Genomic DNA, 23025 nt, shown 5'->3' with positions numbered 1-23025 from the left:
CCCCCACAGTTTCAGAGCAGAAAATACTGCTTATTTTTTCCATGATCTTTAAATCCAATCTTATATACTTCGCGACAATTTTCTTTCGTTCTAATTTTTCCTGGTTGGTTAATAACACATGCTTCTGTGGTGTGACAAAACTCTAAACACATCTTAATCTTGTGGTTTCCAGGGTGAATGAGTGTGTCTTTCATAATAAATGAGTGAATGTTTCTTATCGCAGAGAAGCCGTTTATCAGCCTGGACTACAGAAATGGAGCGGTGGTGGAGGTAACCGCCGGGCAGAAATCCTTCAAGCTGCAAGTGAAAGTTTCTGCCTTCCCCACACCAGAGACACAATGGTAAGAAGATGTGCTCTCTGGTGTGTTTGACTTAAAACAAGGACTTTGTAAACGACCTTGAAGGAGATTTGGGGTGTTTATAGTTTTGTTATGTTTATAGCTTTCTTCACAGCTACATCCAACTTCTCTGGTATATTCCTACATTAAAGGAATGAAAAACACGCCTGTATGTAATTCAAACGTGAAGCCATATGAATTGAGGGTAAAAGTCTGTATCTGCATGGGATGTAAGAGGTGGATAGTTCCTAAGCTTAATTATGCCCAGAGAGACGATCTAAGAGCTTTCGTGTGTGTGTGTGTGTGTGTGTGTGTGTGTGTGTGTGTGTGTGTGTGTGTGTGTGTGTGTGTGTGTGTGCATGTGTGTGCGTGCCCGTGTGCGTGTGCGTGTGCGTGTGTGTGTGTGTGTGTGTGTGTGTGTGTGTGTGTGTGGTATCCAGGTATAAAGATGGAAAGCTGATAAGCCAGCGTCCAGAGTTCCGGATGAAGAGAATGAGGCAGCACCTCAACCACGCTTTGGAGATAAAAGATGTCTGTCAGGAGGACGCTGGCTGCTACACCGTGGTGCTGAAGAACAGTGCTGCCGGACTGGAGAGGAGGCTCAACATCACACTCGTTGTCAATGGTAACCAGCCTGCAGGTTCTGCCCTCTGTGGCCTCAGTGGAGAACATGCCAGATGTTTGGTGTGAAGGAAAAAAACAAGAAGTTAAACTGCTACGGTTAACATTCCCATGACAAAGCCCTTAGGGGTTCACTAGCTTTATAAGAGAAGGAAAAACAGAGTAGTATGGAAGATACTACACTGTACATGTTGAAACATTGAGGTATTATTATATAAAGACATATTGACCCGCAGAAAAATGAATTGCGATATTAGTCATAGCAATGGCTTGCCCATCGCTATTTCACAAGCTCTACATCAACTAAACTCGACAGGTGCGTCGGAGAAGGGCAAAACCCGACTAAATTAAGAAATGAGAACTCCCACGGCACACTGTCTCCACTTGCAATTAAAAGTTTATTAAACAAAAGAATAAGGTTTTGGTCGAAGGATCTGATGCTCGCTCGAAAAGTGTTTAAGTGCATTTTCATCGAAATGATATTATTTTCACTTTGTAGTGACATCTTTAAATTGGTGTTTACATTCTAACAAGCCCATTCCATGACTAGAATGATGAAATAAATAGACATAATTCTGCACAGTCAGTCTTTGTTGTCAGTGAACTTTCATTTATTACATCGTATTGAATCGTGAACCCCATATCGAATCGTATCGTGAGAGAAGCTAAGCTTCCCATCTCTAGTAAAGACAATGAAGGACTGAATGTTTGACCCCACCCATCCTTTGTCTCTGCTCTGCTCCAGTTCCTCCCCAGATCCATGAGAAGGAGGTGGCCGAGCCCTCCAACCCGTACCCCAGCGGCAGCCCCCAGACTCTGACCTGCACCGCCCACGGCCTCCCCGCCCCCTCCGTCAGCTGGCAGTGGCGAGCCTGGGGCCCGTGCGTCCACAACACCACCCGGAGCAGACTGTAAACACACACACACACACACACACACACACACGCACATGCACGCGCACACACACACACACACACACACACACACACATGCATGCGCACACACACACACACACACACACACACACACACACACACACACACACACACACACACACACTCACCCATTCCCTGTTCACATATGTGCACAAATAACCCTAGGTCTGTTTGGGCACAAAAAGCACATTACAGTGCTATTTACAAAATATCCACACACATGCACGCACGCACGCACACATACTGTACACACACACACACATACATACACACACGCGCGCACACACACACACACACACACACACACACACACACGCACATGCACGCGCGCACACACACACACACACACACACACACACACACACGGTCACGGTCACTCACCCATTCCCTCTTCACATATGTGCACAAATAACCCTAGGTCTGTTTGAGCGCAAAAAGCACATTACAGTGCTATTTACGAAATATCCACACACGCACGCGCACGCACGCAGGCGCACACACACACACACACGCACACACACACACACACCCACGCACACACACACACACACACACACACACACACACATACCGTGATTACCAGGCATCATTGCCGTAGGCTTCTCCAACCTTTGCTGCAGCGACACTGATCCCCGCGACACGATATGATGGATTCTCTGGACGGCCCCAGATTTCAAAATGATTTCCTGTTCCTTTACTGTAAGCCCCCGTGCTGCTGCGCCCGGCACCGCTGAATAAATATAATATCCCTCTAAAACTCATCTGTCCTCGCCATCTTCCTCGCAGGCTTCATTTGTGAAGTTATTGCCGTCGCCTTGACCTTTCGGCGTGGCGCGGGCACGCGGCGTGCATACAGACGGGAGGCGCCCATCCTGCACTCGTACGCACACAAAAGCAGGAAGGTGGGCCCGCGTTCTGACCCGCGTGCATCTGTTGTGACATAAGACCATGTGACCCGCGTGCATCTGTTGTGACATAACACCACGCTCGCACAGGCACAGCTTTGCTGATCTTTTTTTTCGGTGTGAATGAACCGAGTGTGATAATTGATTGAATTTCATGTTTTTGATCTGCTGCTCAAAGATACGACAAGTCAGATTTTCTAATATATACGTATATCTTTTGGGGGGTTGGGGAATTACTGTTAGGGCTAGGGGGGCACCTGTGTAGTGTAGAGCAGTGGTGATCAAAGTGAGGTCCGGGGACCCCCAGGGGTCCGTGAAGGGGTTGCAGGGGGTCCCCGGAAAAAAGGGGGATAACTTATTTTCACTGTACCATCCATAAGTAACACAATGTGAAAAAGTTTGAGAACTGGTGTAGAAGGTACTGTAAAAGCACTCGCCTACCACCGTGGAGACCCGGGTTCAATTCCCGGCAGCGGTACCTCCAGCTTGGTCAGACGTTCCTACAGACACAAATGCTATGTGTCCTGGTTGCCGCACTAGTGCCTCCTCTGGTCGGTCGGGGCGCCTGTTCAGGGGGGGAGGCGAACTGGGTGGGGAATAGCGTGATCCTCCCACGCGCTACATCCTGCCGGTGAAACGCCTCGCTGTCAGGTAAAAAGAAGCAGCTGGCGACTGCACATGTATCGGAGGAAGCATGGTGCTAGTCTACAGCTCTCCCCAGATCGGCAGAGGGGGGGGTGGAGCAATGACCGGTACAGCAGGGGGAATTGGCCAAGTACAATTGGGGAGAAAACTGGAGAAAACCCGATGAAAAAACAGCAGACATGAGCCCAAATGATCTGCTTCTTGCCTGCATTTGGTCCAGTCTTGGTGGTCTTGGCGAGATTGATTGCAGAACCTGAGAAGCTCCCTTCAGTCGGGTGGATCGCTTAGCTTTAGCTTGACATCAAAAGGACTTATATTCAGAGGGAATCTCAACAGGTTCCTTTATTTTTCTTTAAATCTCATGGCGGATATGATCGCCTCTACTCTTTATGTACATAATTTGCAGACCGTGAGGAGACTATAATAATGCAACTGAATCTGATGACTTTACGACTAACGTAGAAGAGTTTTGGGAGGATATGCAAAAACAAAATTCCATTTCACGTCTCATTAGTTCTACTGTGATGTTCACACTAGGGCTTTTTTCGTAATAGAAACCGATACCATAGTTTTCCCATTACTCAGGACACTCGAATAATTGCCTTGGCTTTGGGATGCGGGACTTTCGCTCTCCGATCCAAAATGCAATCCAGTGTGCGCGGTGAGAGCGGAGGGAGGATTCTGGTGAAACATCAGGACGTGTGGTTTGATGTGTTTTTGAATGCTCCCCCCGCGCTGCCCGCTCTCTCTCTGCTGTGCATGTTGATGAGGCGAGACGTGTCGGATGTGTCTGTGTTTCTCTCCAGGGTCCGTCGGGACAGGCGGGGCCGGAGCGACCGGATCGCAGACTGTCAGAACTGGCAGGACATCAACTCGGAAAACGCCATGAACGAAATCAAGGCCGAGACGTCCACCGAAGTGGTGGACGGACGACAAAAGGTTTCGATTTCCTGTGCTGATTATTACCGTGGGACGGCCTATCTGTCCGCAGCGTGTGAATTAAGGATTGTTATAATATTAGGAGGATTTAAATGTCTGTTTATTTGAATGACAGAGTCAGATTAGAACGTAACCCAGAAAAGAAGAGATTTACGTAGGTGGCCCTTATCCGTGAGCCGTGATGTTTTTATGGAAGCGTCCCAAATTATGAGCTTCATAACAAAATTTATCCATCAAGAAGAGCCATTTCCACTGTAGAAATATTTAGAGGTCTCTTCCTCTGCAGACTTCCTGTACGGACTGGTTATAAACACACTCCCACACACACTTGCACGCACGCGCACACGCACGCACGCATATGCACACACACACACACACACACACACACACACACACACACACACACACACACACACACACACACACACACACACACACACACACACACACACGTACAGTGTGCATGCATAAAACTACAGTCATAAAAATTCAGTCAGTCAGGAAAATTACTGCTGACCCCTCCCATGTCTTGCATATAGAATACGAACCGCTTCCATCTGGTAGACGCTACAGAGTCCCAATCAAAAACAAAAAACGATACCTCAACAGATACAATAACTCTTTCATCCCCATATCAGTTAGTCTCCTAAACTCGGGTCATAATAAGCATCTACTGTAACTATGATGCACTTGCACTTTAATGGTATGTTTGCACATGTTTGCACTGTCTTGTGGTTTGCACTGTTTTGTATGTAGCAGCCGTATGTATGTCCAAGACAAATTTCCCTTGGGATAAATAAAATAATCTTGAATCTTGAATCTTAAATCTTGAATAAGAAGGAATGGTCACGAACACACATGCGCAATTAAAAGTTGCAGACCGTGAGGAGACTAATAATGCAACTGAATCTGATGACTTTACGACTAAGGTAGAAGTTTTGCTGTGCTTTTGGTAGGATATGCAAAAACAAAATTCCATTTCATGTCTCATTAGTTCTACTATGATGTACACACATGTGTACACACACACACACACACACACACACACACACACATGCAGAAATACAGACAAAAAACACAACGATCGCTTCTTACTAGGGATGCACCGATATGAAAATTTTGGCCGATACCGATAACCGATATTAACGTTGCTGTTATGGCCGGTAACCGATATTTACCGATGTCGATATGGTCTGTATAAAAAGTTTCTATGATCAAATTTTGTACATACTGAAAAAATAAAATAAAAGGGGATGTCTCTCTTTGCAAAACATTTGGAAAAGCCCATAAATCATAGATATACCACATTCCTCTCAATATGAACAATTTGGCTGATACCGATATTAACATTGCTGTTTTTTTGGCTTTTTTTGCTCATTGGACCGATACCGATGACTAACAGCGGCTGGTACCGATACTGTATGATTGCCGATATACTGTATCATGCACACCTGTGAGTTTGCGTCTTGTTGCCTGGAAGAAAGAGAAAGGCCTGTCGAAAGCTGCATGCAGACCAGGGGCGGTTTTAGCATCAGAGCTTTGGGTGGGCTCAGCCCACCCAAAGGTCATGGACCACTGAACCCCTAGGGGGGTCCGGGGGCATGCCCCCCCGGGAGAAAATTTTGTACAGTTTCAAGTAAAAATGGATCAAACTGGCGCACTTTGAGATCAAAATGAAGAGACTAGATCTATGAAGAACTACACACATCAATATCTTCTTTACCATTCTGTGGTTTTACAGCAATGAAAAAATAATTGTTTCCCTATACTATATATATTCTGCATACAGGTTACTATGATAGAATTATGCTTGCATAAATAATACCAAAATCACTTCAGGGGAGTTTCAAGTAAAGTAACATTTTGCTTTGTAGGCAAAACAAAAGTAAAATTAAATCAAAAGGGAACTTCCTAACTTATTGGCTGGAATAATATTCCGACAAGATAATAATATACTGTAAGCACTAAAGCAGGAGTTTGCAGTCAACTAGTTGAAATTAATATGTGGCAGTATTTGTGGGGGTCAAAATCTATGTAGGGTGTTACCACCACAAATAAATCAGTGTATGGGAAACACTGACTATTAAATTGTGTGACTAGAAAGACACCAATAAATCTGAGAAAATGTACTTTAATTTTGAACAACAGCACTACAACGGTGGCATTACAAATGGTATTATGGGGGGCGCTGCTGAGATGAATGCAGGGTAGACGTGTTTTCTTGAGCTCCTCCGGGCACGCCAAGTTATAACAATTAAAACAGCCTTAAACTAACTAAACAGGACTCTCCACCTCTCCGCAAAGAGAAGACTTAAACCATTTGTCCCTCCATTTCACCGGAGTAGGACAATGAAGCCCAAAAGGAATAAAAAGGGAGAGCCTAACCTCGCAGCGTCAACTGAAGCCGAAGCTAACCCTGAACAAGCTAAGGTTAGCGAGCAAGCTAATGCTACCTCGATAGCTAATACTACCAAACACACCGGAGACGCATCTCCCGAGGAGGAAGAAGAGCTTCCTAGTATTTGGCAGAAAATGTCAAACAATCTCATGCGGGCATTCAATGAGCGTTTCGACAAGTTTGAGCAGAGCTTCCAGAATATTCTGTCCGCTCAACAAGTGCTCACAGAGAGACTGACCACTGCTGAGGACCGGGCCGCGGACCATGAGCAGCGGATTCACGCTATGGAAACTTCAGTCGTGGAGCTGCAACATGAAAACAAAAAGATGCGAATCAAGCTTCTGGACCTAGAAGGTAGGTCCAGGCGTAACAACATAAAGATCGTCGGCATCCCAGAAGGCGAGGAGAAGGGGAGGCCTACTGAATTTGTCTCCCTTCTGATCCCCAAATTGTTGGGGAACGACAACTTTACCAAGCCGGTGGTCATCGACAGGGCGCACCGTACACAGCAGCCCAAACCAGTAGAAGGCTCCAGACCCCGCACAATAATCGCACGGGTGCATTTCGCACAGGAGAAAGAAAAGATTCTGCGGCTCGGGAGGCAGCAACCGTTGGAGTATGGAGGCACCAGAATCCTAATCTTCCCCGACTATACTGCGGAGGTAATGGAGGAACGACGGAGCTTCCGTGAGGTGCAACAACGGCTGAGAGAGAAGGAGATTCGGCACTCGCTACGTTTCCCAGCGAGGCTCCATGTTCACCACCAAGGGCAAGTAATAGTATTCAACACTCCGGCTGACGCAAAGAACTTTGTAGACCATAAACTTTGAACGGCTATTTCTGAAACATAAGGAGGCGAGACTGAACTTGTGCTGAGCTGATTTTTGCCATGGCAATTTCCTTTCTTTTTTTTTCTTTTTTTTTATATATTTGCCCACAAGCTCAACTGACATGAAGAACTTCCACTGGCTGTTATGCCTGCCTTTTCCCCTTTTTCTTTTTATTTATTTTATTTATTTGTTTATTTTTCTTTCAAATGTTACACAAGACAATGAGTTTAAAGGTGGCCTGAGTAGGCTTGCTATGGTGAATTTTCCCTCACCGTCGATATAATTTCTAAAAACTAAAGGAAAAGAACAAAAAAGAAAAAAAAAAAAAAAAAAAGAACGTCATGGAAGGGAGAAGGGGAAAAAAATAAAAATAAAAATAAATAAATAAACAAAAAGTCAGTTATAAAAAAAAAAAAAAAACTCAAAAATACAAAAAAAAAAATATATATATATATATATATAGAAATGTATATGTGTATGTGCAGAGAGCTATGTGGACTGCATTCTATAGCTTAAACATGTTAAAAAGAAGGGGGGAAAAATAAAAAATAAACTTTCTTTTTTGTTATAAGCTTAATTTGTTTTACCATTGTGCCTACGAGGAGCTCGAGACATTTGTCTCAGGTTTGTTTTCTTTTAGGTTTTTTTGACCGGCGATCCTGAATGTTGATGAGGGTATCTCCGCTTCCTCTGGGGAAGCATAGGGGAGGGGTTTGGTTTATATATTTTTTTTTGAGTGTTTATTTGATTTTTGATTGTTTTTTGCTGGCTGCCAGACTGAATGTAAAATCTCTGTCAAGTAACAATATTATTCGCTCCATAATTCACACTCTTGCGGTGTCTTTAAGATATCACAAATGACTAATACTATTGATTCTTTGTCCTTGGTCTCTTGGAATGTTCGCGGTCTAGGTCATCCATTAAAGAGAGGTAAAGTGTTCGCACACTTGAAGTCACTGAAGGCTGATATAATATTTCTTCAGGAAACTCACGTCACAGCCACTCAGCAAAGAAAACTTATGGTAAACTGGATTTCACAAGTCTATCAGTCATCTTTCACAACCAATGCTAGAGGCGTTGCCATTCTTTTTCGCAAGACAGTACCTTTTCGTTTACATTCATCCACAATTGATCCAAACGGTAGATTTATAATTATAAATGGGCATATTAACTTACTTTCAGTTACATTGGTAAATATATATGGGCCGAATACAGATGACCCATCTTTTTTTCGCAAGGTGTTTGATTTGATTCCAGATAATGACTCTAGCCATTTATTGATCGGAGGAGATTTCAATTGTTATTTAGATCCATACTTGGATAGGTTATCCTCCGTTCCCCCACCTAATATTTCTACGGTGCAAACTCTAAACAACTTGATGAACTCGAAGAAGGTGGTGGATATATGGAGGTTACAGCATCCATCTAACCGAGATTATTCTTTCTACTCTCACGTACATAGGTCATACACACGGATTGATTATTTTTTAGTTGATTCTAGATTAATATCCAACATTGACTCCACCAAATATCACAACATAATAATATCAGATCATAGCCCTGTCAGCCTTAATCTTGAAGTGTCACTTCCAAAGCAAGTTTATAGCTGGCGCTTTAACCCTTTTTTGCTTACAGATCAGACATTTAAAGAATACATTACAAAACATCTTTTGGAGTTCCTTGAGACCAACGACAATGGGGAGGTGAACGACTCAATATTGTGGGAAACACTTAAGGTATATATTAGAGGTCAAATTATTTCCTATGAAGCTACATTGAAAAGGGCCAAGCGAGGTAGGCTGGAGGAGATCGTGAAGGCCTTATCGGCTGCAGAACTGGCTTATAAGAACTCTTTGCTCCAATCAGATTATAATAATAATCTTAAATTAAAATATGAACACAACTCTATAATGAGTGAACAAATTGGTAAAATATTACTTAAACTTAAACAGAGGAGTTTTGAATTTGGTGACAAACCACAACGCCTACTGGCGAGGCAGTTAAAAGGAGAACAGGCAAAACGAGCTATCTACAAAATAAAATCAAAAACTGGCGAGATGCTTACAGGTTTAAAGGATATTAATAAACGATTTAGCGAGTTCTATTCAGAAATCTATACCTCCAAATCAATAGCTACACAGGTAGATTTTGATCATTTTTTTGATTTGCTTCATTTTCCACAGCTGGATTTAGTTTCTAGGGACAATTTAGATCTGGACTTTACACTTTCTGAGATACAAGAAGCCATAACAGCATTCCCTACAGGAAAGACAGCTGGACCGGATGGGTTTGGCCCAGAATTTTATAAAGCTTTCCGAGTCATCCTCACACCTATTTTGTTGAGAATGACTCAAGATACCTTTCTGAACAAGAAGCTTCCATCTTCGCTGAGTGAAGCAAATATTTGTGTTTTATTAAAAAAGGATAAAGATGAAACAGACCCTGGTAGTTATAGGCCCATTGCCTTACTAAATTATGATCTGAAGATAATTACAAAAGTTTTAGCACATCGGCTGGGCAAACATATAGCTAAAATTATCCACCCGGACCAAACAGGATTTATTCCTGGTAGGCACTCGTTTTGTAATGTCCGCAAAATTCTTAATATTCTATATACTGATTATGACAAAGAGGACAGATCCTCGATATTGTCTCTTGACGCCCATAAGGCATTTGACATGATTGAGTGGCCTTATTTATTTGAAACACTCAAGAGGTTTGGATTTGGTAGTACCTTCATAAATTGGGTCAAGATACTATATAATAATCCAAAATCCTATATGCTCACAAATAGCGACAGATCCAGTCCGTTCTCCTTGCACTGCGGGGTCCGTCAAGGGGATCCATTGTCCCCTTTGTTGTTTGACGTTGCCCTGGAGCCCCTGGCAATTGGCATCAGGGGGCATCCAGAGATTAAAGGTATAAAGGTGGGTGGGACTGAAACTCGCGTGACTCTGTATGCAGATGATCTCCTTGTTTGCCTCGCCGATCCTGGAGTATCTATCCCCGTCCTATTAGAATACATAAATTCCTTTGGAAATATTTCTGGTTATACGATAAATTGGGGAAAAAGTGAATTTATGCCCCTAGTGGATCATTTTACCGATGACTTTTTGAAAGAATTGCCATTTAGAGTAGTGAAAGAATCGTTCACCTACCTGGGTCTTAAATTGGCTAGGAATCCAAAGCATCTTTTTAAATTCAACTTTATAGAACTAATAGAAAAACTTAAAGTGAACATCGAGTCTTGGAGGATACTGCCTCTGTCCATGATTGGACGGGTAAACGCAATCAAAATGGTGACTCTACCCCGTTTTTTATATTTCTTTCAAAATTTGCCTATTTTTTTAAATGCATCTTTTTTCAAGAAGCTCGACTCTATTTTACTGCCTTTTGTATGGGGTTATAAATCACACAGGATATCCAAGGCGCATGTACATAAACCCCTGTCGGAGGGTGGGCTTGGTCTGCCGATTCTGAAACACTATTATTGGGCAGCCAACTCTAGGGCTCTCACCTACTGGAAACATGGAGCTACGGGGGGTGAAAGGTGCCCTTCATGGGTACAACTAGAAGCCTCAGCTGTTAAAAATTCGTCACTTCCTGCTCTTTTATTTTCTTTTTCTGCTACAAAAGACAAGCCGGTTCAACAAAACTTCATTTTAAAACAGTCTTTGCATATACTGAAACAGATAAAGATGGCTCATCAAACTCCCAATATTTTTATATATGCTCCTATTTGTCAAAATCACACATTCAAACCTGGACAGCTGGATGGGGTGTTTGGAGTCTGGAGAGAGAGGGGTATTAGTACCTTTTCAGATCTTTATATAGATGGCCGCTTCGCATCATTTTCTCAATTAAGGTCTAAGTTCAACCTTTCAAATACGCATTTCTTTCGATACCTTCAGGTTAGACATTATGTTAAACAAAAGTGTCCAAACTTTGAAACCACTCTTATTACTTATCCTTTTTTGGAAAACCTTTTGCTTTCTCCTGACTCTAAGCAGTTAGTATCAAAATTTGTGGACTGTTTCACTACCTCAGTGTCTTCAGATCATATCAGAGAGGCTTGGGCCAGTGACTTAAATTCAGAGATAACTGCAGAGTTTTGGGGAGATGCAATGTCCTGTGTCCACCGGTGTTCCATCAATTCACGTTACAGGTTAATCCAGTACAAAGTGATGCACAGGCTGCATTTTTCAAAAACACGGTTGCACCGCATTTTTCCATCAGTCTCCCCTGAATGTGACAGGTGTTGTGCTGCTGAAGGATCACTGGCACATCTTTTTTGGTTTTGTCCTGTTTTAAAAAAAATTTGGTCCTCAGTTTTTGAGTGTTTCTCAAAGGCCTACTCTAGGGACATTCAGCCACACCACAATGTGGCCATATTTGGATGTTCGGTGGAGACTTTTGAGCTTCCACACGAGACACAGATGGCTCTGCAACTAGGTATGATGGTGGCTAAGAAACTTATTCTCTTGACCTGGAAGTCTACCACTCCACCCTGCTTTAAACGATGGCTTAATGAGATGTTGCACATTATACAAATGGAAAAGCTACGCTTATATAAGCCAAATACACACAGCAGATTCCAAGAAACTTGGGGGCCTTTTTTGACATACTGTAATATTTAAGTTTATTTTTTATTTTTATATAGTCATTTAATTTTCATAGACTGTTTCCTGTTTAAATACATGGTGGAGTGGGTGTGATATTGTGTTATTGGATTTACTTAATGGATTATGTTTAAATGGGTTGCTACTGGGATAACCTTGACAGATTGGCAGCCAGCCAGCTATGTGTCCTGTTTTAATGTCCTGTCGTTTTGTTTTTGTTTTTTGTTTGTCTGGGTGACACTTGAGGTTGTGTTGTGTCAATCTGTTTTCACATGGTATGTCTTTTGGTTGCATTCACTGCTGTAAAATTGAAAATCGTAAATAAAATAATTAAAAAAAAAACAAATGGTATTATGAAATTATTGTGGGAAAAAACAAGAATGCCACTTTTTTCATGAACTTTAAGCAGAAAATTAAAAAATAGTTTTAAAGCAAAAATAAATAATAAATAAAGATAATTTTAACATTGGCTCAACCAGCCCATCTTACTGACCACCAGGGGTCCTGGTCATTAATCCCTTTTTATTACTACCATGCCACTGGTACTGTACACAAACAAGGCTGTTTAAATATCTGCCTTGCACTCCCTTAGAGGGAAATAACAAGCAGCGTTGCCAGACGTACGATAATTATCGTATTTGTACGATAATTTCGACCTCTCAATAATCCCAAATCCCCCAAATGTACGATAATTTCATCATTTTGTGACACTTAGACGAATCCTACGTCTATCACTCTATCTGTTTATACAATCATCTCTTCAAACAACATATTTGCAGCCAATACGTGCAGGGTGTTTTGTTGTTGTTGCAACGCAGGCTGAGATCACAGTGTTGAAAAATCATGCCAAGTCCAAAAAGTAGCCTGTGATCAGCCGCAGCCCCCCCGACATAGGCGCGCCGAAGGCGCGCCGCGCTGGGGAGGGGGCGTACGATAATTTCACTCCAAAAACGATAATTTTGACCCTCTGGTACGATAATTCAACATTTGCCATCTGGCAACACTGATAACAAGCCTGTAAGAACTTTTATTGAGATACTGAACTAACATCACAGCAAGACATAAGTGATGCCATGCACGCATGTTACGCTATCGTCATCATCACATCAGACAGGCTGTGTAAAGCAGCCACTTGCGATTCTGAAGGGCTTAATTTCATTCAGATAACAAGGGACCCGTTTGAAAATGTTTGTCACTTATGCCATATGTTTCTCAAAAAACATCACATCCATTTACACCCGCTTACTGCGAGCTAGCATGACATGGCTGGCTGGTGCCATGGTAGCCTACCTACCTTCCTCCAGTCCACCTGTTTGTCTGGCAGGCACAGCGACAAGTTCTTTTGTTTAGCCTACGAAACAACGTTACGTGCATATCAATATGCGCTAATTAAGTAACTACTAACGACTCTGACTGCTCAATGCTCACCTCAGTTTCATTGATCATGAGTGGGGAGAACGATTGTGTGGATTGTGGAGGACCACTTCGCTGCTGTACTGTGTGTGTGACCTGTGTGAAGTGATGTGGGATTAGGCAGATAGATGGAGGAGGGAGCGCCTGCGCAGCCGCGGTTCTAGAAACTTTTCGGGTGGGCTGAACCCCCCTAAATTTGTATCTCAGCCCACCCTAAGAACATAGAGGGGGGGGGAAACACGCACACAGCGCATTGAGTGTAGTCAGAAACTGCTACCAATGACCACCATGGATTTGGAGAGGAGGGGAAAAAAAAAAAAAAAAAAAAAAAAAAAAAAGTTTTTTTTGCCTCAATTTTTTTGGGTGGGCTGAGACTATTTTTGGGTGGGCTAAAGCCCACCCAAAAACGGCCTAGAACCGCCCCTGATGCAGACAGTAGCGAGAGCTTGATGTGACAATACGCTTGTTTCATAAGTCCAGAAGAACAAAACTGGTGTCCATCTTCTCTCACCTCACACAGGTGGTGAGCCGCCTCCACATTCACAACGCCAGTGTTTCAGTCATGTACAAGTGTTCTGCTGAGAACAAAGTGGGCAAAGATGAGAGGCTGATCTACTTCTATGTAACCAGTGAGTATGTTATTATCAGTGAATCCGCTTATACAGTAGCTCTCCACTCTAAAGCTGGAGAAACGGATCTCTCTGGACTCATTCAGAGTACTCCTCGAGAGCACACTGCACGAGGAATGCACATGTTTTAGCTGATTATCATCTGTTCCTATTGCTCTTATCTTGTCTGTCTGTAAACCCTTGTATATGTTCCTTGTAACAGGGCGCTCTTGAAAATGAGAGCTTGCTCCCTGTATAAATAAAGGCAAAATAAAAAAATAAAAATAGCGATCACGGTTATAGTGATCAACCGCTTATTGATCAAAAAGCTTGGTCCCGAATCATTCCTATACACGTGCTTTTTACAGTGATCATTTTGGGCCTTGTCCCACCTGAGAACATTGGAAACAAAATTTAAAACTACACTAATTTGATTATTTTTTACTTACAAACTGCCAAAAATGAGCCAATGAGATACAGCTGTGATACTCGGTGCATGTCTGTGTGTATATGGAGAGATCACAGCATCTCTGTCTGTGGAGAGATGGTGTCATCTCTGTCTGTGGAGAGATGGCAGCGCCTCTGTCTACGCGAGACCGCTGTGTTTGAAACAGCTGGAGGCCTAACTTACTGTATGGATTTTTAAAGTCAATAACATTCCTTTACTTGATATGTACTGTATTTATACATATACAAATGTCAATTAGATGGTAATCTGCATGAGAAATAAAGAAAAATAAATCTGTTATTTATTATAGCTTATAGTGATCAATTTGACCCGTCCCAAGGTGGTCTAAGAAACACATTTCAAGCATTTCGGTCAGAGTCTTTAGATCAAAATGAGGCGTGTCCAAACTTTTGACTGGTAACTAATGTCCAAAACATTATAATTTCCAACAGGGTTTTTAGTTCCACGTCTTGCATGGCAATCTGAACCCCTCTCCCCACCCTGCTCTCTCGCCTCCACAGCCGTTCCCGAGGGCTTCAGTGTGGAGGTGCAGCCCTCTGAGGAGCCCCTGGAGCAGGAGAAGGTCTCCCTGTGCTGCAGCGCCGACAACTACACCTACGAGCAGCTGCAGTGGTACCGCCTGGACCCCCGGGCCCTGCAGGAGCGCCTGGACCCCCGGGCGCCGCAGGAGGAGGAGGAGGAGCGGGGAAAGCCCCAGGAGGTGGACTGCCGGAGCGTGCACCTCTACGCCCGCACGCTGGCCGGGCGCCTCTCCTTCCAGCAGCCCTCCAACAGCTGGGTGCTGGAGTTCACCATCCCCTCCGTGCAACTGCAGGACGAGGGCCACTACGTGTGCGAGGCTCAGAGCCGGCAGAGCGGGGAGAAGAAGTGCTGGTTCAAATACATCTCTGTCAAAGGTGGGTGACGGAAGAGATGGAGGTCTGCTAGTCTCAGTTTCCAGACGTTTGGTGAGCGGCGCCAACAGCGCCGCCTAACCACCAAACGTCTGGGAATTTACTGTTCCAAATCTGGTTCATTGAGCCCGGCGAGAACGGCCGGCAGCAGACACGCCTACATTTATTATTCGAATTTTATTTGGTAGCGGCAATGCAATGTTTCATAGTTCCAATATAGAGCAAGACACTGATGTGCTACAAAGAGAGTTTATACCTGAGTTGTTATGCCTCCGCCGGCGATAGCCAGGCCAGAGGCATTATGGATCCGGGTTGTCCGTCGGTACGTACGTACGTCCGTACATCCGTACGATGTTTGTTAACGCGATATCTGAGGAACGCCTTGACGGAATTTCATCAAATTTGCCTCAAACATCGACTTAGACTCAAGGATGATCTGATTAGATTTTGGTGGTCAAAGGTCAAAGGTCAAGATCACTGTGACCTCTCAAACGCCATTTTCCAGCTTGTTAACGCGATATCCCACAAATGCCTTTACGGAATTTCTTCAAATTTGCCTCAAACATTGACTTAGACTCAAGGATGATCTGATTAGATTTTGGTGGTCAAAGGTCAAAGGTCAAGGTCACTGTGACCTCTCGAACACCATTTTCAAGCTTGTTAACGCGATATCTCAGGAATGCCTTGACGGAATTTAATCAAACTTGTCTCAAACATCGACTTGGACTCAAGGATGAACTGATTCGATTTTAGTGGTCAAATGTCAAAGGTCAAGGTCACTGTGACCTCTCAAACACCATTTTCCAGCTTGTTAACGCGATATCTCACGAATGCCTCGATGGAATTTCATCAAATTTGCCTCAAACATCGACGGACTCAAGGATGAACTGATTAGATTTTGGTGGTCAAAGGCCAAGGTCACTGTGACCTCTCGAACGTTATTTTCAAGCTTGTTAGCGCAACATCTCAGAAATGCCTTGACGAAGTTTCATCAAATTTGACCTCACAAATGCCATTCCCAAGTTCGTTAAAGCGATATCTCAAGAATGGCTTGATGGAATTTCTGCCAATTTTGCTCAAACGTCGACTTGGACTCAAGGATGAACTGATTCGATTTTAGTGGTCAAATGTCAAAGGTCAAGGTCACTGTGACCTCTCAAACACCATTTTCCAGCTTGTTAACGCGATATCTCACGAATGCCTTGATGGAATTTCATCAAATTTGCCTCAAACATCGACGGACTCAAGGATGAACTGATTAGATTTTGGTGGTCAAAGGCCAAGGTCACTGTGACCTCTCGAACGCCATTTTCAAGCTTGTTAGCGCAACATCTCAGAAATGCCTTGACGAAGTTTCATCAAATTTGACCTCACAAATGCCATTCCCAAGTTCGTTAAAGCGATATCTCAAGAATGGCTTGATGGAATTTCTGCCAATTTTGCTCAAACGTCGACTTGGGCGCAAGGATGAATGGATTACATTTTGGTGATCAAAGGTCAAGGTCACTGTGACCTCTCCAACGCCATTTTCAAGCTTGTTAATGCCATATCTCAGGAATGCCTTGACGGAATTTAATCAAATTTGCCTCAAACATTAACTTGGCCTCAAGGATGAACTGATTACATTTTGGTGGTCAAACTTCAACGTTACTGTGACCTCACGAACGCCATTCCCAAGTTGGTTAACGCAATATCTCAAGAACGGCTTGATAGAATTTCTTCTGATTTGGCTCAAACATCGACTTGGACGCAAGGATGAACTGATTCCATTTTGGTTATCAAAGGTCAAGGTCACTGTGACCTCTCGAATGTCATTTTCAAGCTTGTTAATGCGATATCTCAGGAATGTCTTGATGGAATTTCTTTGAATTTGCCTCAAGCGTCCACTTGGACTCAAGGATGAACTGATTACATTTTGGTGGTCAAAGTTCAAGGTCACTGTGACCTCACACACCCAATTTCCAAGCTCTGTAACGCAACATCACAGGAGCGCCTTGATGGAATTTCTTCCAATTTGCCTCAAATGGCGATTTGGACTCAAGAATGAACTAAGTCCGCGTGGCGGGTGTCTGTTGGGAGGCAGAGTGTGTCTGTTGGGAGGCAGAGTGTGCAAAAATAATTTGTTGTCAGCTTGTCTACTTGAAAACAGGAAAAACCTTGTCAGGCTGTCCATATCTGAAAATATTTCCTCCCGATCGCCACTTTTGCCGGTTTGTTACTGATATTGTTTCCCCCCATGGTGGGCGTGGCTTTCAAAGTATGACATGCTCCACAGTGTCTTTAGAGCTGCACCTTGCTCACTTGGATGCACAGCTCTCCAATACAGTCGTGTCAGTGGACAAAAAAACATCAAAAGCACATACTTTCTTTCATACTGTCTTTGTTTTTTTTTAACACATTGATATTTTAGAATGACACATGTCTGTTTAATTTTCAGTCTCTGCATGATCTGATGACTTTGACTCTTTATTTTTGCAGCACTTTAGTTTGCACAGCAGAGGGATGCAATAATCTGTTGTTGTATCCTGTTAGGTCTGAGTTTTGGGAGTTGGTCCATGTATAGACAGACAGGCAGTACAAAGCTGTACAAGACAGACATGACTTCAGACAATTTTCACATACAAGCAAGCAAGATGTACCTCTCTACAATCAATCTGTATGATGGAAAATGGTGTAGAAATGGATTCAGGTCGAAAATGGACAGAATTCCCCTTCAAAGACATGACAATGGAGGGACTGACATTGACAATAAAATGAAGTCTATTTACTGGCACAGATTGGCAGTCGAAATACTCTCAATCTGTGCCACCCATTGACAGAAGTGTTGATTGTTTCTTAAAGGGAATACCGCAAACGCGACAGCACCGGTTCTGCATGAGCGTCACTGCCCCCAGAAAGCAGGCCCGCCCACAACACTCATGATTGGTTCTGCGATGCAAGGCTTCCAACAGCACCACCTAACGTCATGAAAAGATTTAAATAGTAATATTCTCAGTCTTACAGTAGTGAAACGGATTAAGACTGAGAGCTGAGTCTAGAGGTCTGCTAAAAAGCTCCACGTCCAGACACAGAGTGATTGCCCTGTCCAGTGTTCATTAAGGGGAATAGCCTTGAGAGTGTGGTGGCCCGTGGCCGAGGTGGCTGCCATTACCTGCATCCACACTGAATGATCCAGTCATTACCTGCATCCACACTGAATGATCCAGCCATTACCTGCATCCACACTGAATGATCCAGCCATTACCTGCATCCACACTGAATGATCCAGCCATTACCTGCATCCACACACTGAATGATCCAGCCATTACCTGCATCCACACACCGAATGATCCAGTCATTACCTGCATCCACACTGAATGATCCAGTCATTACCTGCATCCACACCGAATGATCCAGTCATTACCTGCATCCACACTGAATGATCCAGTCATTACCTGCATCCACACTGAATGATCCAGCCATTACCTGCATCCACACTGAATGATCCAGTCATTACCTGCATCCACACTGAATGATCCAGTCATTACCTGCATCCACACTGAATGATCCAGCCATTACCTGCATCCACACTGAATGATCCAGTCATTACCTGCATCCACACTGAATGATCCAGTCATTACCTGCATCCACACTGAATGATCCAGTCATTACCTGCATCCACACTGAATGATCCAGCCATTACCTGCATCCACACTGAATGATCCAGTCATTACCTGCATCCACACTGAATGATCCAGCCATTACCTGCATCCACACTGAATGATCCAGTCATTACCTGCATCCACACTGAATGATCCAGTCATTACCTGCATCCACACTGAATGATCCAGCCATTACCTGCATCCACACACTGAATGATCCAGTCATTACCTGCATCCACACTGAACAGAGTAGCTGATAAAAGCAGCAGTTGGAAGTGGAAGGCTGAAGTGCACAAACTTCACTGTGCTGTCATAACCTTGCATCCTCTGCAACACAGGCCCTGCGGTTTTAAATGCAGTATTTAATGGAATTCCTTGACCCTTGTCCTTTCCCCAATCCCTGTGAGACCCAACCGCATAAACTCTGCAGTCCTCCGGTTAATACTGTACCAGACCAAGCTGTTGTTGACCTCTCTCTCTCTCTCTCTCTCTCTCTCTCTCTCTCTCTCTCTCTCTCTCTCTCTCTCTCTCTCTCTCTCTCTCTCTCTCTCTCTCTCTCTCTCTCTCTCTCTCTCTCTCTCTCTCTCTCCCTCTCTTTCTCTCTCTCTCATGTTCTGCCTCTCCATCTTCCTTTCTCCATCTCTCTCTCTCTCTCTCTCTGCCCTCTCTTCTTCTGCGCCTTGCCTCTGGCTCCTCCTGCAGCGCTGGAGGCGCCTCGCTACAAGCGCAGCCCCACCAACCAGACTGTGAATGTGACGGAGTCTCTGCGGATGGAGTGCGATGTGGAGGGCAGACCTCTGCCCCGGCTCTCCTGGTTCAAAGACAACCAGCCCCTCCACCAAATGTCAGGTGCATGAATAATACACAGAACAAATACACAAACTTGTAAAAAAAAAAGTTTGGAAACTTATGTTTGGATGATCATATCTCTCAGTATTGTATCTTATATGAAAGCCTGTTCGTTTTCCTTCGCAACGCTGTCTCATTTGTAACGATCCTGGATTTGTGGAATGAGCAGCACAGCTGATTATGCGAGTAGCGCTGACGACGTCAAAAATGACGGTTTGCTTTGCTCTCAAAGTACTCACTCACTCACTGACTCACTCACTGCGTCGACTCAGGCCAGGATGGCCGCCGTCGGGCACGACGTCAGACCTTCCACACGTCTCGTGCTTCCATCAGGGCCCTGCAGCCCCCCAGTTGTTGCAGTCCTCTTTTAGGGTGTTGACCATGGTCTTAAGTGGTCTCCCAGGGTTCATCCTTCCATGATGATGATGATGATCCTCTCAAAGTGCACACATCAGAAAGAATCAGAAAGAAAGAAAGAAAGAAAGAAAGAAAGGTATGCACAAGTAAAAAACAGGCCAGGGCAAAAGGGTACATTTAGACATTAGCCAAATTTACAGTAACTACTGTATACAATAAGTGTGGTGTAAAGTGTCTATTTTAAATATGTATATATGAAGGAATGTATAGTAAATGTGTGTAAATGTATAGTAAATGTGTGAATATGCCACATAGGATTGTAAACAAAGGCTTATACATATCTGATTCTCTGCATGTAACCAATAACTGGTCAGTCACGTTCTCAGATTCGACACCACTTGAGAAAGTGGAAGAATTCAAGTATCTGGACCTTTGGCTTAATCCTCAACTTTCTTTTAAACCCCATATTGATTCAGCAATTAAGAAAATAAACTGCAGCCTGCATCATCTACAGTATATCGCTCCATCAACTGCTTCACTCTTAAGGTCAGGAAAATAATTATTTCACAACTGATATTTCCAATACTAGATTATGCAGATGTTGTCTATCGGAGCGCCTCAGAAACAAATCTTCGAGCTCTCAATGTAGTTTACAATAGCCTTTGCAGATTTGCTTCGAGGTGTCCTTATAGAACCCATCACTGTCTGAGTCACTAAACTGGTTAACACATCTAAAGCTCATAGACATTCTCACTGGCTGCAATTTATTTTTAAATGTGCTTTCTTTCATTATCCTTCATACTTGAAAGAATCCTTAATTCCGTATCAGCGTATAGTCTCAGGCACGCTGAGCATCCATTTTTCATCATTCCTACAATTTCCAAAGAAATTGGACATCGTGCGTTTAAATTTAATGCTCCGTCTGGAACAATTTGCCTCGCTCACTTAGATCGATCACATCTTTTCCTTCCTTCAAGGCATCTCTCTCCTGACTTATCTTCAAACAACCTGCTTTTGCTTCTCATTATTTTGAGATTTTGAAATAAGTTGCTCATGATGCATCATGCATGTAAATAACTTGCTCATGATACATCATGCATGTAAATTCACCTTATCTGGGTATGTGTACACTTATACAGTATGTATTCTCACTGTATGTGTTATGCTATCTTTGGGGAGACTAAGGGGTTGGGGAGTGGCTATAGGCCTGGGAGAGGTTCTTATGTGTATGTATGAGTGTATTTGTATGTTGCTTGTTTTATGTAACACCTCTTTTCTTTCTGTATATTTGTGCTAAGGACCCCCTTGAAAACAAGATGGTTCATCTCAAGGGGGTTCATCCTTCTAAATTGTAAAATATGTTTCCAGATATATTGCACTATGCTGTTCAACATGAAAAAAGTGGACATTGTACAGAGGTTTAAATACAGATGTGTTTCAGATGTTGCACAGTTATATGACGTTCAGTGTGAACGAGGCTTTGAGTCACGTATTGCACAGTTATTTCCCAGAAAAAATCGTGAGTATGTGCCCAGTAATTTAACACAGTAACAGTGAGTTATTCCACAGTAAGCGTTCAACTGTTCCAAGTGTGTTCAAGTAGCTGGTTTAAGAGTTCATCAGAGTGATGGCCTGTGGGTAGAAGCTGTTTTTGTGTCTGGTGGTTTTGGGCGTACCGTGCTCTGTAGCGCCTACCAGAGGGAGAGAGGAGGAGTTCAAACAGATCATGGCCAGGGTCGGGTGGGATGGGTCAGTGAAGATCTTTCCTGCCCTTTTCTTGACTCTGGAGTAATGGTATTGACTCTATTGTTTGAAGTTGTTTGGGGGAGTGGATGATTGAACTCTATATCAGGAACAAGGAACAAACAAGACATATTGGCAATTTTACGGCAATAAAATTGCACGTTGCTGTGGGATGGAATTCCATTCCTCAACCAGGATTCATCACAGGTCAGCCAATAGAGACACTGCGGAGCGCGTCATCATTCAGAAACCACGCCCAAAACGGGGGGAAACAGAAACCCCCCCTCCAAATCCTGGCGTTCTCCTATGTCGCGTGCATCGTTGCGTGTTGCACCAAAATATCGTATATACGGAAGATGAATACTCCAACTTACTTCCTTGACAGCTCGATCCCCATTTTTCTTCTCGCCAATTCTCAATGGCTTCCTTGTTTTGCTCAGGAGTAAAAAAAAAAAAAAAAACTTAACTGCCGATTTTTTACATTTGTTGTCTGCGCAGCCCACCACACAACAGCTTTTAGCTATATGTTTAATTCAAGGAAAATGACGCTGGTGTATGGGAGTGAACGGAGCGATTTCCCCTGTGATGGGCGTGGCCTATTTCATGCAGTGTCTCTATGCCCTATTCACCTTATGTAGAAGAGACAGTCTGGCTTGAGAGACTTAGGCTGGGTAAACCCATCCCACACGTGACCTGCTCTCAGACCTGTTCCCAGTCACTAGCTAGTGACTGGGAACTGAGAGAGCAGGTCACGTGGGGGCTGGGTTTACCTAGGCTATGAGAGACTAACAGGAAGTGTCAACACAATCGGTGCCGATTGTG

General features: G+C 43.5%; 1 protein-coding gene across 1 annotated transcript in view; it reads left to right on the top strand.

Annotated features, from left to right (window-relative positions):
* flt4 (fms related receptor tyrosine kinase 4) overlaps window positions 1–23025 on the top strand; it is a gene marked incomplete at its 5' end in the record, with an annotated part of 67492 nt that overhangs the window by 18097 nt on the left and 26370 nt on the right. Inside the window, 7 exons of the mRNA XM_083651719.1 lie at window positions 224–341; window positions 779–963; window positions 1705–1870; window positions 4251–4383; window positions 14164–14272; window positions 15221–15616; window positions 19957–20103. Of these exons, the coding sequence (XP_083507845.1) occupies window positions 224–341; window positions 779–963; window positions 1705–1870; window positions 4251–4383; window positions 14164–14272; window positions 15221–15616; window positions 19957–20103 (1254 nt within the window). The remainder of the gene's footprint in view (window positions 1–223; window positions 342–778; window positions 964–1704; window positions 1871–4250; window positions 4384–14163; window positions 14273–15220; window positions 15617–19956; window positions 20104–23025) is intronic.

Source organism: Poromitra crassiceps (genome assembly GCF_964638095.1).
Source record: "Poromitra crassiceps genome assembly, chromosome: 15".
In the NCBI taxonomy this organism is placed as follows: domain Eukaryota; kingdom Metazoa; phylum Chordata; class Actinopteri; order Beryciformes; family Melamphaidae; genus Poromitra; species Poromitra crassiceps.
Note: the sequence above shows the minus strand (reverse complement) of the source record. Positions and strands in the feature narration are given on the sequence as shown.